Genomic DNA, 16,720 nt, shown 5'->3' on the forward strand with positions numbered 1-16,720 from the left:
CCTTGAAAAAAATTGTCTTCCCTCATTTCCACGAACTTTTTCCGGCACATCCGAATTTTGGATGATTTTGATAATTAGTTGGAATTTCCCGCTTCTAAGACCTGCATCTCAATGTTATGTTATTTTTTATTAACACCTATGTTCATTCCACGTGTGCTAAAAATTTCAAAGAAAAACATTGGCGGGATCAATAATTATGACTGATTTTGTCTCGAGCGAGGATGGAAAAATCCATGTTACCGGATTAAATTTACACCCTTTACGTCGTTACGCAGCTATTGATTGTTCTGTATTAAATTTGCTACCTATTGGTATTAAAATTATTCTGGTTGGTAAAAATTTTCTATCGATATGGTAAAATTTTAATACCGAACTACGTATTATCAATTACATGATATTGCTTATCAGTACAACTTTGGTAGAGTCCGATGCATGTATACATATGAATACTGCTTGGTGTTACAGACAGTTTAGTATTGACAGGAAATGAAAATCAGTGTTTGAAGTTTTTTTTTGAATTTTTGGCATGAGACAGATTTCTGTATAAAATTTATTCAGGAATTCGTCACGAAATCGGGAGAATTAGCGAAACTGAGCGTTTCCATGGACAAGACTTATGCATCTCCGGGGGACACGGTGCCTTTTTCTGTGAATATCGAGAACGGTTTAAGGCTCCCTTTGGGCTCGGTGAAAATGGTATTTCAACAGGTGCACGACTAGTTACACTGCATATTCTATTGTGTAATAGATACATATGTTTTTTAATTAATATTTTTCAGAACGTTAGCTACCTATTCGGCAGCATGGGTTTAGCGCAAGTAAGATTATTAATTCTTACTTGCATTAAATTTTGTCAATTGGGAATTAAGAATTAGTAAAATACATATTTATTACTATTATTGTGACCAATGGTCACCTGCACATGTAATTCTTTGCTTTACGCAAATTTGTATTTTTACTATTCCAAATTCAGTTATTCTCCCGACAAATGAAAGACCAAGAAGTGATAATCCTCGTTCATAAGGTAGGACCCTTAATTCCTCCCGGACCGAGGAGGAATATCTCATGGAACTGCACTTTCCAAGTTCCACACACTGTCCCCACAAATATGGGGGCAGACGGGTGCAAATTCATTAAATTGTCGTACTGCATAATTGTAAGAAAAAGTTTTCACGTTCGGAATCTTGCAGGGCACTATTTCAATTGTCCATTTTCGCAAACTCATTGCCAACATTTTTTTGCGCAGGTTACCGTCGCTAAATTTGTCAATTTACAAATCATCGTGCCCATCCATATCGGGACGTCTGTGTTTTCTGACCCCTCTGACTTTGAGGAGGTCTCCCTCGCCTATAAGAGTCAGTTGCAACGCAGCCTTTCCGAACAGTCGCTCGCCTCCTGGGCCACGTCTGACATGACATCTTCGAGCTGTTGGTCGTTAATGGACGGTACTGAAAGTGAAAGTGGTGATGATAGCATCAGCGTGGTGTCTACATCGTCATCGACCCGACCACCATCTTACAATTCAGACTGGAAGTTTTCACCTATAGAGACGCGTAAGACATTACATAAATACATGCACATACACTATTGCCAAATTTGGTATTTGTATTCATTTGTTCATAAACATGGCGGAAATTTGATGTAATTAAGTCTCGTAAATTTTGAATTTCGATACGCCCTCTGAGAGAACTCGCGAGTTTAAAAGTATGACAAACACAAAATTCACGATTTCAGAGATGAATGCATGCACATCAAAATTCAGACAATAACGTATACGTGGACAAGCTTTAATACACATGCATGTAATTAACATGTGGAATTATCTTATAGCTCCCCCAGCGTACGAGGACCCTTGATAAATTGTCACAATGACAACGATGACTTGAAAACAGAACGGTTACGGCAGGATCCGCTTCGAAAATTTCGCTTGAAATTCAGCTCTAATGGCTTATACATAATGTATCAAAATGATATTCAAAATATCAAAGATTATTTATATTGCTAATTGCATTTTAACAGTGTTTAAACTTTCCATGCACCTATGAACAATATTTGTAATGCAAATATTTAATGCGTCTTGATCACTTTTATTCTGCAAAATGATCTTCTTGTTTTAAAGAAAATCATGGGTTGATGAATCGAAAATATTTTCATGGTCTGATACTGGATGACTAATTGGAGAGTTCAAAATTATTTATGAAATGTAATCGCTATAAATTTTTTATAAATATGTTAACTGCAATAAATTTACAGAATTATGCATAAATTCGTGCACTTTTGAATTTGTGGTACTCATTTAAATTAATTTAATCACTAATTTTTATGCAATCCAATTCAATCTTATTTCTGCTGTATTTTAATTATTCTATAAAAATGAGTGCTATCTGTAAATGGAAAATATTCGTCCATAATTTCCCCGATTTCAAATTGGCATGTCAGCAATTAGGTAACTGGGTCAAGTTTAATTTGCTTACTGGGAAATCTGCAATAATATTGAAGCAAACAATTTGCATGGAAGGTGCTATGCAGTTTTCCATGCAGTTTATTAACACAGAATTCGGTGAACTTGCCTACTTATCTGGATTAAAGAATATTTGCACTTATGGAAAAATGTGTAAAAATTATTAATGTTCATACAATTCTACGCAGCATTATATGCTCATATTTCCATTTGGGATTTTTAAATTCCAATTAATACATGGAGAAAGCGATACTGTGAGCAACTCGCCCCTTTGACGATGACGCGAATCTCATGATTTTATACACTTTCACCACTAAAAAACATGTGTTCAGTTCCCCATGTGCGTGAAGTTACTTAAATTTAACTATACTGTAATAATTAAGTCAATGTAGTTCCTGCGAGGACTCTAACTGAAGCAGTTAGAGTTCCTGGAAAGTGTATTTGAAAAAAAGCACACGTAAAACAGATGAAAAAGTGAGATTTTTGGAGCACACATGATTTCGTTGCAGCTGCCAAACGTGGTGGCTGCAACTCTCACCGCCACCACCACCAATCCCCACATATCCCCGCATCAAAAATGACGTTGGAATCACATAGGTGGCGTCTGCACCCCTATTTCTGCACCAGACCCACCATCGTAGAACCTAAAATTTGGGAATACGCGACTCCGAAATTGGGGTGCGGACGCCACCTAGGTGCTTCCAACGTAATTTTTTGATGCAGAATATGTGGGGATTGGTGGTGGTGGTGGTGAGTCACGGTGGTGCACCACCGTCGTGGAGTGAAGCACGCACTGCTTGGGCGTGCAGCAGCTACACGCGCTGCGTGAATACTACCGATTAAGGGGGAGAAATGAACCCTCTATCGATGCGTTTTTCCCAGCGAATACAGATCACTTATAGGATACCATGATCATTGCGTTTTTCCTTATGCACTTTCCGCGAACCCTTTCTGGCTCACTCCAAATAAAAAAAGCCAGGTGGGTTCCCCGCGTGAACTATCAATGTATGTACCCTCATTATAACAACAGAATTGTGTCTAATTTTGTCCATAACTTGTCCTCCTTAATTACAGAACAATCTCAAAATGCTGGTCGATCTGTCCTCATCTGCGGAAATTGAGTGGAAATCGTTAAACTACTTATCATCGTGTAAAAAGTGCTGGAGCTGTCTGACCACGAATGGTGATGATAAGTCCTCTCCCACTATTTCAAGTCGTGGTGGCGACAAGGTCCTGGAACACGTTTTACGACGGGAACCCACCTTTCGCCACATTCTCCTCCTCTTGACCACATGCAAAAATGAATTTCACCTCGACATGGACGACTTTTTCCAAAACTGTTGCGTCCCATGTGCAGAAATATTTCAGGATTTGGTCCTCCTTCAGGAACAACTTCAAAAAGTGGATGCAAAGATTTGTACCTATTTCGAAATGTTAAAGGACAAGAGGAAGAACAAATCGATGGCGTCGTCATCACCTGTGTCTAATTCGTTAATTGACGTGGAAATGAGTACCTGGGGAGACTTTTTGTTACAATAATAATACTAATTTGTTGAATATTGATTATTTTCAGGGTTTCGAATGGACACAGGCTGGACAAAATGATAATGAAGACAAATTAGGTCGAGATGATGATGATGAGGTGCAACGTGTCGTGGTAAGTGAAAAATTTACAAGGGTTGTAAATAAATAAGTGCCCTAGCAAATTTATCATGTATTCTTTGTCCATCAATTAGTTGGAAGAAGTAGACATAAAAGAAGAAGAGGAAACTTGTGACAAGGAGGAATTTATGCTGGGGCTTATTAAGTACGCAATAGAGGAGGATGAGGACCGTGATGTCGAGATGGGGGACGAATCTGAACCAGAAATAGAACCAAATCTCGACTTTGACCCGTTAGATTTTTCTAAGTACTGTTTAATTTAACATAAACGTACGTATGTTATATACATTCGTTAAGCAAACTTTAAGCAAATCGATGTATTTTTATATTTCTAGTGAAAATTCATTACTCAACGACGACGAAAAGATAAATACTGATGCCGAAATTGCTTCCAGCACCACATGCCCCCGGAAATCCCGTCGTCGTCTTGGTCGCATCAACCCCAGCGTTAACCGTAATAACATTACCTGTCCCCCTCCCCCCGGTAAATCTATCCCACCAACGTCAAATTCGCCCGTTGGAAGTACCACCGCTTCCTTCTCACAAGAAAATGTAACACCCCTGTCCCCACCGTGACCTCGGCAAAGGTCCCCTCCTCCATAATTATTAAAAAACGTACCACTCACCGCAAAAAATCGTTCCGCTGCTCCGCTTGCGGTAAATTGTTTTCCTCCCAAGTCGTCTTAGTCGGTCACGAACTTCTCATCTGCAAAGTCCCCCTCGATCGGAACAACCTCCCCTGCAAGATAACCCTCTATCCATGCACCGTGGGGGAATGCAGGGCTGAATTCTACGCCAAAAAAGACCTCGTCCGTCACACCGTCACACATACGGACGCCCACCCCTTCTCGTGCGAAAAGTGTGACGCCACCTTCAGGCGGCAAGACTCAGTCATAACGCATGTCCGCTATTCCTGCAAATATGGACCACAGTTGGATCGCAAAAAACAGAACAGCGTCCACCACAAAGAGATAAAGTGCGAGTTGTGCGGAAAGACGTTCGCAGGGAGTTTGCAGGACCACAAGAATCGCGTACATTTGAAGGTGCAGCGCTTCTCGTGTCATTACTGCGGGATAAAATTTTATCATAAGAACGACCTCAGGAAGCATTTCCAGGGACAACATGAGAACAAGGGCGAAGCTGAGATGGGGTTTGACGAGTTTGTAAAAGTTTCCACGCTTGCGGGGAAAACGAGGGGGGCGAGTAAATGATGACCAATGCTTGGTATGTACCAAGTTATGTATGCATTTACAAATAAATTAATAATTAAGTACAATAAAAACTTTCTAAATTTTCATGAAACACGTTGTTACTGAATCATAATTTTGCAAATGTAGAAAAATTGTTAAAACTGCCTTATTTTTAACAAATTGCGATAATGAGTTATTATTCATTGCACAATTATACTCTAGAAAAATTACTTGTCCAAATTTCCATGCAAATTTCAAATTCATGGAAACATTTAGTACCATGCAAACCTAATATGATTTTACCAAACACTCACCACACTCTCGAACAGTGCACAAATCTACCATACTTATTACATACAAATTGCAATAATAATATAATGCTTCTACAAATCATTAGACTTCCAAATTTCTGGGCTTATCGCATTGTCTTTTTCTTATCAATACCAGAATGCGCCATCAACATGCAAAATTTGTAAAGCGAGAAACCTGCAACTAAAAATTTTAGGCTACTGCTGTCCAAACACATCCAGTCAAAAGCTACTCTGTTTTGGGTTTGGGCACCCGTGGCCGTGCTTAATTCATATGCGTCAAGTAATTGCATCACATTAGTATGTTTTCTGAACTTGTCTTATCAATTTTTGAAACTTTTAATACATCATTATCGTCCTTATGAGCTTACTTATCCGAAAGTATTAACTACGATTTGCTAACTCATATAAGGAGGGTAATAACAGTATGTAAACTAAAATAAGGTTTGGGGAACTGAAAGGGTAAAAGAGTGTATTATAAATATGAAAAGCTCTCCAACTAACTTTGTCCTCCTTCGGGAGGACATATACTAAAATTGGAACGATACAGAGAAGATTAGCATGGCCCCTGCGCAAGGATGACACGCAAAATCGTGAAGCGTTCCACATTTTTTTGACACTTTTTTATTTGGCAAAATTTCCACAGAAAATAATATGCAAACATTTGAAGGGACTTTTATTTTATTTTATAACAGACATTAATGTAAGAGGAATTCTTTATTCAGTCCATGCGTAAAAATGAAAATCGTTCCATATTTTTGAAAGCTTTGTATTTTGCAAAAAATGAATTATGAATTTCCATAATGAACTTATTACTGGAGATGGTGGTATTTTTGGCGAATTAGTGCTTATCTAATTACCAAGCATGTTCGAGCATACAATATGTATCTCATATTGTATCTCAGAATGTAATTAACATAATGAGTTAGTAAATTCTTTACGCATAAATTAAATTATGAATTATAATCCCAGTGTGTCAAATTGTCACAGAGTCACAGACAATTCACGCAGTCATTGGAAACTTGTAAAATAATTTTGCAAAAATCTACAAAATATAATGACGCCCTTAATCTGAGTAACTTTACAAAAATTTCTAAACAAATTTTGCCTAGAAATGTTTGTAAAAGTTTGCTAGTTTACAGAATTTACAGATTTTACTGTTACCAAGACCTGTGTGAATTTCTTCAACATTTTAAAATAAGAATTGAATATGTACACTTTAGAATTTACCGTCATTGTAAAATGTAAAATGCATTAAGTAGATTTCTTTAAATACATAATCCAACATCGCTTACAGTAACATGTAATAAAAAAACGAACAAATGCTCGAATCTGCTCAAACCCGGTGATCATACCCGCTCCAAGGCTACAGGGTGCTCCACGTTATAAATTACAGGTATTTACCGATTTCTCCTGTAATTTACTACAGCTTGTGCTTGTAAATAATTTTACAGTTTGGGTACAACCAAAAAATATGTCTCACTTATCGGCGTCTTTCTCATGAATCAGTCATGAGTGATGATTCATGAGAAAGATTCTAAAAACAAATATATCATCAAATCAAATACGAAATGAATACAAATTAAAATTGTGAATCCAAACTTTTCAAAAACTGGCAACCTAATTATAATTTATAGAGTTGTGTGTATAATTTTTTTTCGAATTGTGGCATCAAAAAAAATTATGATATCGTGCCTATGTTAAAAGGAGGGCTAGAAAATCGCGATTTTTCTGTTACATAATTTATGAATGGCATCTAGTACAGACAATCATCAAGTTTTCATGCAAGTTACATATTTTCGGCAAAGTTTCCATGAAAATGAGTCAATTTCATGACTTATTTATATAACTGATTTGTTCCGATTATATCGGATCACCCTGTACGAAACACATGTTGCCCACTCTACACGCAAATAATAAACACTCCACTCTTGCCACGTTATGTTCTTTCTCTAAAAATTCCAGCTTATCAAATTGAGTAATGTTTGACACACTTCCCAACAATGAGTACCACCCCTTCGAACACCGTTCCTATTTCTGAGCTCAATAAATGGTGCGGATTAAGCTGTTTGGATGAAAAATATAAGCACAATGTCAAACTTGCTTATTTGGCACGTAAGTTGTAAAACAAATAAAACAAATTGTTACTTTAAAATTTGCAAGATTAAAAAATCAAGAAAGTTTATTGGCATAATGATTTTGTGGACAAATACAAATTTTCACTCTCATGTTTGTAAACCGTGTAAAATCTTTGAATTTGCAAACGCTTTGCAAATAATTTTGCAAAACGTATGTAAAGCTTAAACCATTTGCAAATAAAGTTAATTCTTCCAAAATTACGCTCTCAATTAATTATTTACCTAATTACTTAATTAATTCCTCAGATAAAGTCGCCGCTCTCGTCACCACTTCAGACGACGTTTACCTCGTCGGCCGAAACGAACACGGCAGCCTGGGTACCGCCAGTGGGGCCTCATTCCATACAAAATACCCCATCAAAATCGAATCCCTGTGCAAAAAAGGAGTCTGTGGTACTTAATTTCTAAATTTTCACATTTTCATCATTTCCCAAAAATATTAACTTATTTCTTTACAGCCTTTTCCTTCTCCCGTCAAACCAAACATCACGACTTCCTCTCCCTCTTCGCCCTAACTGGAGACAACCAACTCTACGGTTGGGGGTACAATTCCGAGGGGAACCTTGGTCTCGGATTCGCCTCAGACGAGCCCCCTCGCCCCACCCGAATTCCCTTCCCCCCCACGGCGAAACCCGTCCACCTCTCCACCGGCGAAGGCCACACCGTCACGCTCACCAAAGACGGCAAGATTTTCGCCTTCGGAAAAAACACCCACGGCCAAATCGGCAACGGTTCCACGCTCGATCAGGTCCAAGTCATCGAAGTCAAGTTGACCATCACGCTGGACGCGCGGCGACAGATTCGCGTGAGTCAAATCGCTTGTGGGTCGTACCACTCGGTCGCGTTGTCCGATGACGGATCGGTCTACACTTGGGGGGCCAATGATAAAGGTCAGCTGGGCGAGGGGTCAAAAATCGGGCAGAATCCTACCCCCAAAAGGATCCAGATGGAGGACAAGGTCATAAAAATATCTTGCGGGAAGCATCACACCTTAGCGTTGACGGAACACGGGGAAATTTACACGTGGGGGAGTAACCACCATGGCCAGTTGGGGATTGGATCGACGAGTAAGAGCCGGGCCCCCGTGCGGATCGAGATAGAGACGCGGGTCACGGATATCTTGGCGCATGGGTCGATTTCGTCATGTAGGTTGGCCGGGACGCCGGGGGTGATCGCGATGTGGGGGAAATTGCCAGAAATTACGGGGAAAGCGGTGGATTATCCGTGGGAAACGTTGCTGGGTGGGATGGAGGATGTGTTTTCGAGCTGGGATACGGATCCGGGGACGCCGAGAGGTTTGAGGGGGGAGGTGGGAGGAGGGGGAGGAGAGGATGCAAATTTGATGAGGTGGACAGGACTGAAATGCGTGGATTACGGGACGATGCCCGCCCTCAAGTTGGCCTTCGTGTACGGGTCGGGTTTCGAACAGTCGGCCGTGCTGATTAGTCGGGAGGAGGATGACGTCTACTTTGTGGGGCGGAGTGTTCATGGGAGTTTGGGGAGTGGGGCGAGTACCGAGTTTGAGACGAGGGTGCCAATTAAGAATATTAATTTGAGTGGGAAGGGGATTTTCTGTGAGTGGGAGGAGAGGTTTATGGGCAAATTTTTAGCTAAATTTTCTTATGCTAATTTTCTTTGCTAATTTATCCTAAAATTTGCTAAAGTAATTCATTTAAAAATGTGTGTAGCTTTTAAAAAATTGATTTCCTTTGTTATCACTGGCGTCATTAGTGGGAAAGATTTTTCTTTTAATTTGCTAATTTTATGGCGAAATGCATTTAAGTATGTAAAATTTATTGTTTTTTTCGAAATCACTCTAAAATTGGAACGGGACAAATTCAGTTACACATTTTTGCAGCTGTGTAAAATTTTGATCTGCAAGATGCGAGAGATTTTTGAAAAATTTACAAATGTAAAATTTACTACACTAAGATCTGCACCTGTTTTCACATTTATAAAATTTGATTTCCTATTTTTTCTCAAATCACTCAATCTGTTAATCACATGTGAACTAAAATGTGCAAATATTTTCTCCAGGGATCGACTATGGTCTCGACGTCGGTGGGGGTTGCACCTGTCTGTTCGCCTTGACAACTTCTGGCTCCGTCTACTCCTGGGGGTACAACGACTTTGGTGAGCTAGGTCAAGGTTTCTCCTCCCTCGAGCCGGGCGTTCCGAATAAAATCGACACGTTTGGTGACACCATTAAAATTACACAAATCGCATGTGGCTCTGACCACGCTTTCGCAATTTCTGAAGAAGGTCATCTTTACGCGTGGGGGTACAATTTCTACGGCCAGCTGGGCACAGGCTGTTTAGACGATCATGTCCCCAGGCCCGGACGTGTGACAGGATTCAGGTCAAATGCCACCACCATCGTGTCCGTGGCTGCGGGGATGTTTCATTCCGTTGCTGTCACGGCGGATGGTCATGTAAGTCGATGGGCGAGTAATTTATTGTTAAAATATTTGCAAAATAATTAAAGCTTTTGTTCTAATATTAGAACAAAATTTAAGCAATATTGCTTAAATTGACCCACATACTGATTGCGAACTGAGTTTTGATACGCTTTTAGGCAGATTCGAGATATTGATGTGCGTGCAAATTTATAAGACTCGTTTTTTAGCATTTTTTTAAATTGTAAATTTGCAAATTTTAATCCAAATCTTCATGAAACGTTTAATTTGTTAAAATTTAAAAAAGTGTGCACATAATTTTCTATGCGAATTGTTTGCAATTTCAATTTTATGCGAAATTTTAGTCAATTTTATGCGAAAACAAATCAACATTATTGCTTTCCCCAAAATACCAACTCACATATTTTTTTATCTCTTCCAGGTTTACGCTTGGGGTCAAAACGACAAGGGTCAACTTGGCCTGGGGTGCACCGAAGCGTACTCCGCGACCCCAATTTTCGTCACCTTTCCTGCCTCCCTCTTCCCAACAAAAAGTGTCGCCTGCGGACCCGACTCCACCCTCGCCCTCTCCGCCGAGGGGAAACTCTGCTTCTTCGGCCACTGCAACTACACCCCCGACATGGCCGACAGGAAAGGTCTAGTTTTCCAAATCTGCACCGATCTCGACCCAACCGACCCCATCGTCGACTTCGGCACGAAACACTGGGCGACCCTGTACGCCTGCCAGACTGAAAGCGGAAAGGTTTACCTTTGGGGAAAAGTGAGGGGTGGGAAGAAACGGAGTTTGTACGAGGAGACGAGAGCATCTACGGTGAACGACGTTTTCTCCATGTTTTCAAATCCCCCGGGTATGATAAGACCCTTGACATTGTCGGAATAAGATTCATTATTTTATTTTTAACCGGTTGAAATTTAGTCAGTATTTAAATAATTAATTGTTAATTGGACGAATGAATGTTAATTTTGTACCTGTGGAAGTTTTAATTAAAGAGATGTAGTCAAATAAATAATTTAAGTGACGAGTCCAAAGTTAAAGGATTTTTTTTATCAGAAAATTATTTTATTTTGTTCATAAATGGGTACAACCGAATCCAACATTTAGAATATTTAACATAAATATTTATAAACAATTATATAGGCACCAATTCTTTAATTACAAAAATACACCCTATTTTTCAAATGGCTCAAAAACAGAAAAATTACAGCCAAAATATTGACTTAAAACATTCTTAATATTCCCATCGAGCTTTGACCCTTACTCACAATATAATCGATCACCACAAAAGCATCAAGTGCGATGTATTTATTTTTCTCCCAATAAAATTCCTTACATGAGAAAGATTACAGGAAAAAAGTAGGTATTCTATTTTCAATTTAGTCACACAACAAAATTGGCATGCACTCCCTAAACCGTTACAAAAGAAAAATCAATCATAAATGGTAATCGTTTAATCAATTGATAAGTGTTCGATGCGGAATGTTTTCCACACGATGCATACCCATTGTTGTTTAAATATTTATAAGTAGATCTCACCGTGTGCAAAAATTCATATAGATATTCATACTTAATGCTTTTGATTTATCTCATCAATAATAACTAGTTGCATATTTATAAATATTTTGCACACGGGAACTCCATAAATCTTTTGCATATCTAGGTACACAAAAACGTACACACTAAGATCAAAAAATATGTATGTACCCATTCCAGAAAAATATTTTGCAAAAATAATCCGACAATTGTTTAAGGTTTTATTTCATAGTTTTATTTCATAGATGAATTCGAAAATATTTTTACATTGTGGACTTTAATAATTCAAAATTTCGGATTTCAAGACTTCCAAAGACATCCAAAAATTAAATCCGTACAGTAGGCGGTATCGGAATCCAGACACTCCCATCGCTTCCACGCAACACATTTTGCACCGTATACTGACTCGCTTCCTCCCCCGTGAGTTGCTTACTCCAGGCCACCCGGTCCCCCGTGTCGACGCCTTGGGTGCCATACTCGGCGTAAAAAGCGGTCGCCTCATTGTCCGGATTGTCCCAATTATGCCATCCCGCGGGATGAATGTGACTCCGCATGACCGTGTTGAGGAACACCGTTTTCGCCCAGGGTCGCCACGGTCGTCCTAAATAAACACTGGTCGCATTCTCGTTCGCGGTAAGGCTGCAGTTTCGAAACACGTAGCCATACGCGGTCCCCTCCGGCGTGGAGGCGGCCGTGATATAAGAATTTTTCAGACTGCGGATCAGACAGTTTTCAAAAAGCGCGGTGGCCGCGCCGAATATGAAGTCGGTCGTGCCTTCGATGAAACAATCTTTATAGTACTGGCGGGATTGGCGGCCTCCTTCGATGGTAGGGTAGAGGGTATCCTAGCAAGGAGGTTATTTAATTGGCGGGAAATTTCAAAATCATGTCTGAAACGATTACCTGATTCCCAATAATATCGCAGTTCGTTATAATCACGCGATCCGCGACGACATGCAGCGCCACGGCTTGGGCGATCGGTCCAGCCGAGTTTAAAAATGTTAATCCCGTCGCCATGAAATCGTTGCCTCTGACCAAAACGGAGTACGACGTTCCCGTCCCCACCTCGCCCCCACCGGGCAACGGTTTTCCAGAGTAGTCATCGTAAGAAATTATCGTTCCCGTCCTGCTCTCCCCGATAAATGTGATGTTCGTCTTTTCAGCAGGAATTATCAATTTCTCGAAGTATAGTCCGGTCCGGATATAAATCCTGATGGGGACGGGGGACTGATTTGGGGTCGAATTTAGGGCGGCTTGTATCGTCGTAAACTGACCAGAACCATCCTTCGCGACGACGATGTCCCACGGTTGACCTGAAGTTTTAACAAAAAACAAAATTAATAGGGACAAAATTGCTAATCACATCAATATGTATGTACCAATACCTTTTACGTCAACGTATAGCATGGCCATGACATAAAGTAATTTCACAATTTCCAACATTTTCTTATATGATAAGTTTGTAAATATATATATTAGGTGGATCCTGTAAAAATACTAAACCGTAAAGGTAAGGATGCCTCCAGTTTTATACATTTTGACAAGAGCACGCAAATCAGCGAGAGATTACGATATCTTTAGAATGACATGATTAATTATGATAAAACGAGATTGAGTGATTTATGTATTGTCCTTCGAATGGCTAGTTTGGATTCTTTTATGTATTTAGTTATTAGCGCATGAGTTACAAAGATCATTTCTAAATATATAGAGAAAAACGTCTATTATCTAACCTAACCCAATAATTTTCTATTCATTTTATTTGCAAAATTGTAGAAATATAAAGTAAGATTGTTGCAAAACCCTTTAATTCCAAACTATCGGCAAAATGACGCCATCGCTAATTTGTCGAAGGCTTCCCTGCCCAATGATTCGACCAACTCGGCGGAAGACAAAGTTACTATGAAGAGTCGGTTGTCTAGAATAAACTTTGTCACCTCCTCCTCCAAATCCTACATTGGTAATCCAATCACATCGATTATAATTAATTACTAATAATGTTGAAAAAATTTGTAAATTCGCTCAAACCACGAACCATAGCGTTGGCTGAGGCAGCATTTTTAAGCAGAAAAAAGGCATTCGTCGTGTTGATATTTTGCATCAGAATCTTCTCACATTCTCGCCGGATTGTCACCTCGCAATAGAAATCAGCTAATTTCATGAGGCCTGCAAAAATTTAATAAAGAAGTCATATTTTGAATTTTTGACAAATACATACTAGAAAAAGTACAAATTTTGTGACACAATGTCCTTTACTATAAAGTTTTTCGTAGTCGCTGTTCGAGAAGGGGATCCTGTCATGGTAAATGTAAAAGAGAAAAGCTTCGAACACGTCGTACTTCGTATCCTTGATATAAACAACCCTGCAAAATTTACCCACAAATAAATTTTCACGCCACGTGTCGCACATAAGAATTTCCATTATAAATATATTTGTCAAACTCACGACCCCTCATTTTCGGCCCACTCGCCTCTAAACATTTTTTCGAAATATTCGCTCCGCAAAGTCACGATCAATTTATGGGCGGTAATGATTTTCCCTTCCACGGAAAATTTAACATCCGCATTTTTCTATACATACAGCAAGTAAAATATTAGAAACCTCAAATTTTGAAATACTTTCCACTCTGCTCAAAATTACAGACCTTGGTACTCCACAAGGTGGAAATGTCATCACCCAATTTACGTGGTTCAGGTTCACGGGCGACCAACATAGTTCGGTAACTCTTCTGACAAACTTCCGCAAAAGATTCGTCCAACGAAGTGGATTTTGTAAAGAATGGAGCACTCCAAGGAGCCCGATTTCCCACGTAACGGCCAAGACGGATCTCAGTCTTCAACTCGACAACGCTAACATCTTCCAACACACAGGTGGCGATGTCTTGAACGTTTTTGTAATCTGGTACCGGCATCCATACTGGATCCGCATTTCCAGAATCTGAATTCTCAGAATCCCACGAGTACATTGTTCCAACAACAGTCAATGCGAAAATGGCATTCTCGCTTGCCGTTATCTATGCGCAAATAAATGAGTAAGTAAAATATGTATATGATACGTGTTTAAGTATCAATTTATGAAATATATGTTTAATAATAAACTTTACTATAAAACAGAGTTTAAAAACTTTATTAAATAAAGTTTTTAAACTCTGCGCGTCACAACTACCTTTTTAATTGGTGAGCAGGTACTTAGGGCTGATTTTCGTGGCCCAGCTTGGCACAATTTCCATTCGAATAGCTGTTTTAAAACATGTTTAAATTAGTTTCCTAATACACTTTTGTCTTTTCCTGCATCCCTACGACATTAAATTTTTGCCGTCATACATATTTACATAAGTCCAATGTTCGGAGCATTTATGCCTGTCCAAAATCCTGGGCATTATACATACATCTTAATTTGCCACCGAGCTTGGAACGTACCTCTCCATCCTCAGTTAAGGCGACGTTCAGGTATTCATTGCCAGCCACAGAGATAACCTTCTTGTTATCAAATTTCTCTCTTGCAATCAAGGTTGGTGCGTCTTTCCAAATCCAGTGATGGACGGTGCCACCCGAAGTTAATGCCAGGACACCCTCCACTGATGATGACACTTGCACTACTTTCTGTCCAGTCAGACTGCCCTTTGCAGGGTGAACAACGAAGGACGGACCAGTCCTGTGCCAGGAATAGAGGTGCCCGTCCTCCGTTAAGGTAAGACCAGTTGATCCAATAAAATGTTCTAGAAACAGTAGAAAATTCATGTTATAATAGGTAAATTAAATTTTAATTGTAACGTAAACACAGAATATAGATTCTACCAGAAGAATCGATCTTATGTATTCGAGTGACGCTTATGGAAGAACGGGGAGAGCCAACCAAATAACTCGGTGTACATTTGGCCCACCTGGGGGATGGCACCTCCGCATCATCATCATCACCACATTTCCTGGCATCAAAAAATGATGATGAAAGCACATAGGTGGCGGTGGCACACCCATTTGTGCACCAGAACACACCCTCGTAGAGCATCAAATTTGTGGAGACGCAGCTCAGAATGGTGTGTTCTGGTGCACAAATGGGGGTGCCACCGCCACCTATGTGCTTTCATCATCATTTTTTGATGCCAGGAGATGTGGCGATGATGATGATGCGGAGGTGCCATCCCCCAGGTGGGCCAAATGTACACCGAGTTATTTGGTTGGCTCTCCCCGTTCTTCCATAAGCGTCACTCGAATACATAAGATCGATTCTTCTGGTAGAATCTATATTCTGTGTAACGTAAATAATAATTAATTACCTTTCACTCGGACGCCACACAATTCCGGAATTGTGGTAATTTTCACCCCACCAACCTCGCCACGGTAGAAACAATAAGTCTCGTCCTCCATGGTGACGACCAGCCCCCTGATATCGTGAGCATGTACCAATTTCGCCCTCTTCAAAATCTCCTCTCCTTCGGGTCCCACGTCGCTAAAAATTTCCCAAATTTTCAACTTATCTTCTGGAATGATGCCATGCAACGAGGTAGGTGGGTCCATTGTAAGTAGTGACTAACTCTAGTTATCAGCTAGTGTAGTGTAACTGATAAGATAAGATGTGAAATAGATAAAAAAAAAGTTTATTTGTATTTGACAAAAAAATGTGTGTCCGATCAGCAGGGATTTGTCTTCGTGGACCTTGAGTGGGAACATGAGACATGATTCATGAGCGAATTTATCTAGAAAAATTTGTAGATAATTAAACTATCTACAAATCTTTCTAAACAAATTAATAATTAGTAATTAGTAACTAATTCTTGGATAAGTACACTTATCTTACACTTACACTTAAGTACACTTAATTAGACTAGATAATTAGGCGTGAGTTAATACTTACATAAAAACGTATGCAACATGATCATTTGAGCCTTACTTCCTTTTTGCATGTAAATTATTAACTCGAATATGCCATGCAAGTGACTGAACCGTAATATTAAGTTTCTATGGACTGAACGTTCACAATTTGTGAGTCACAAAATGATACATTTTCTTCCA

The 16,720-nt window shown here is 39.5% G+C and overlaps 4 protein-coding genes and 1 non-coding gene across 5 annotated transcripts; 3 read left to right on the top strand and 2 right to left on the bottom strand.

The window, feature by feature from the left end:
* The first annotated feature begins 2,757 nt into the window (after positions 1-2,757).
* LOC110857191 lies at positions 2,758-4,389 on the top strand. Its single transcript, XM_035857604.1, has 4 exons — positions 2,758-2,935; positions 3,344-3,440; positions 3,536-4,118; positions 4,198-4,389. The coding sequence occupies exons 1-3, from the start codon at positions 2,928-2,930 to the stop codon at positions 3,998-4,000; spliced, it is 570 nt and encodes a 189-aa protein (XP_035713497.1). The 5' UTR covers positions 2,758-2,927; the 3' UTR covers positions 4,001-4,118; positions 4,198-4,389.
* A 1,739-nt stretch (positions 4,390-6,128) lies between these two features.
* Positions 6,129-6,234, top strand: LOC118438149. Its single transcript, XR_004836611.1, has one exon. It is a non-coding gene; the product is annotated as a U6 spliceosomal RNA (small nuclear RNA).
* A 1,281-nt stretch (positions 6,235-7,515) lies between these two features.
* LOC110857192 (probable E3 ubiquitin-protein ligase HERC2) lies at positions 7,516-11,214 on the top strand. The gene is made up of 5 exons (XM_022105798.2): positions 7,516-7,736; positions 8,006-8,152; positions 8,218-9,333; positions 9,797-10,191; positions 10,598-11,214. Exons 1-5 carry the CDS (start codon positions 7,625-7,627, stop codon positions 11,054-11,056), a joined length of 2,229 nt encoding a protein of 742 aa, XP_021961490.1. The 5' UTR covers positions 7,516-7,624; the 3' UTR covers positions 11,057-11,214.
* A 678-nt stretch (positions 11,215-11,892) lies between these two features.
* On the bottom strand, positions 11,893-13,205 carry LOC110857158 (pectinesterase 31). Its single transcript, XM_022105762.2, has 3 exons — positions 13,093-13,205; positions 12,611-13,020; positions 11,893-12,552 (listed from the first exon to the last, which is right to left on the bottom strand). The coding sequence occupies exons 1-3, from the start codon at positions 13,148-13,150 to the stop codon at positions 12,034-12,036; spliced, it is 987 nt and encodes a 328-aa protein (XP_021961454.1). The 5' UTR covers positions 13,151-13,205; the 3' UTR covers positions 11,893-12,033.
* Positions 13,206-13,326: 121 nt separating this feature from the next.
* Positions 13,327-16,371, bottom strand: LOC110857193 (RCC1 and BTB domain-containing protein 1). Its single transcript, XM_022105801.2, has 8 exons — positions 15,985-16,371; positions 15,128-15,426; positions 14,874-14,945; positions 14,353-14,721; positions 14,154-14,278; positions 13,964-14,070; positions 13,743-13,873; positions 13,327-13,659 (listed from the first exon to the last, which is right to left on the bottom strand). The coding sequence occupies exons 1-8, from the start codon at positions 16,223-16,225 to the stop codon at positions 13,525-13,527; spliced, it is 1,479 nt and encodes a 492-aa protein (XP_021961493.2). The 5' UTR covers positions 16,226-16,371; the 3' UTR covers positions 13,327-13,524.
* Between the last annotated feature and the right edge of the window lie 349 nt (positions 16,372-16,720).

This window comes from Folsomia candida, unplaced genomic scaffold (genome assembly GCF_002217175.1).
Source record: "Folsomia candida strain VU population unplaced genomic scaffold, ASM221717v1 Fcan01_Sc018, whole genome shotgun sequence".
Taxonomy (NCBI): Eukaryota; Metazoa; Arthropoda; class Collembola; order Entomobryomorpha; family Isotomidae; genus Folsomia; species Folsomia candida.

What these genes read in the sequence shown, in the direction of transcription:
- LOC110857191 (XM_035857604.1), top strand. An exon ending in CTCCAAATAAAAAAAGCCAG is followed by an intron (nt 3,441 to 3,535) that starts GTGGGTTCCCCG and finishes CCTTAATTACAG; the next exon opens with AACAATCTCAAAATGCTGGT.
- LOC110857192 (XM_022105798.2), top strand. Translation starts at nt 7,625, where the DNA reads ATGAGTACCACCCCTTCGAACACCGTTCCTATTTCTGAGCTCAATAAA. An exon ending in CAAACTTGCTTATTTGGCAC is followed by an intron (nt 7,737 to 8,005) that starts GTAAGTTGTAAA and finishes TTAATTCCTCAG; the next exon opens with ATAAAGTCGCCGCTCTCGTC. An exon ending in CTGTCACGGCGGATGGTCAT is followed by an intron (nt 10,192 to 10,597) that starts GTAAGTCGATGG and finishes TATCTCTTCCAG; the next exon opens with GTTTACGCTTGGGGTCAAAA.
- LOC110857158 (XM_022105762.2), bottom strand. Translation starts at nt 13,150, where the DNA reads ATGTTGGAAATTGTGAAATTACTTTATGTCATGGCCATGCTATACGTT. An exon ending in GCTATACGTTGACGTAAAAG is followed by an intron (nt 13,021 to 13,092) that starts GTATTGGTACAT and finishes TTAAAACTTCAG; the next exon opens with GTCAACCGTGGGACATCGTC. An exon ending in GCGATATTATTGGGAATCAG is followed by an intron (nt 12,553 to 12,610) that starts GTAATCGTTTCA and finishes CCTCCTTGCTAG; the next exon opens with GATACCCTCTACCCTACCAT.
- LOC110857193 (XM_022105801.2), bottom strand. Translation starts at nt 16,225, where the DNA reads ATGGACCCACCTACCTCGTTGCATGGCATCATTCCAGAAGATAAGTTG. An exon ending in CCACCTTGTGGAGTACCAAG is followed by an intron (nt 14,279 to 14,352) that starts GTCTGTAATTTT and finishes CTGTATGTATAG; the next exon opens with AAAAATGCGGATGTTAAATT. An exon ending in CGACTACGAAAAACTTTATA is followed by an intron (nt 13,874 to 13,963) that starts GTAAAGGACATT and finishes AAATTTTTGCAG; the next exon opens with GCCTCATGAAATTAGCTGAT.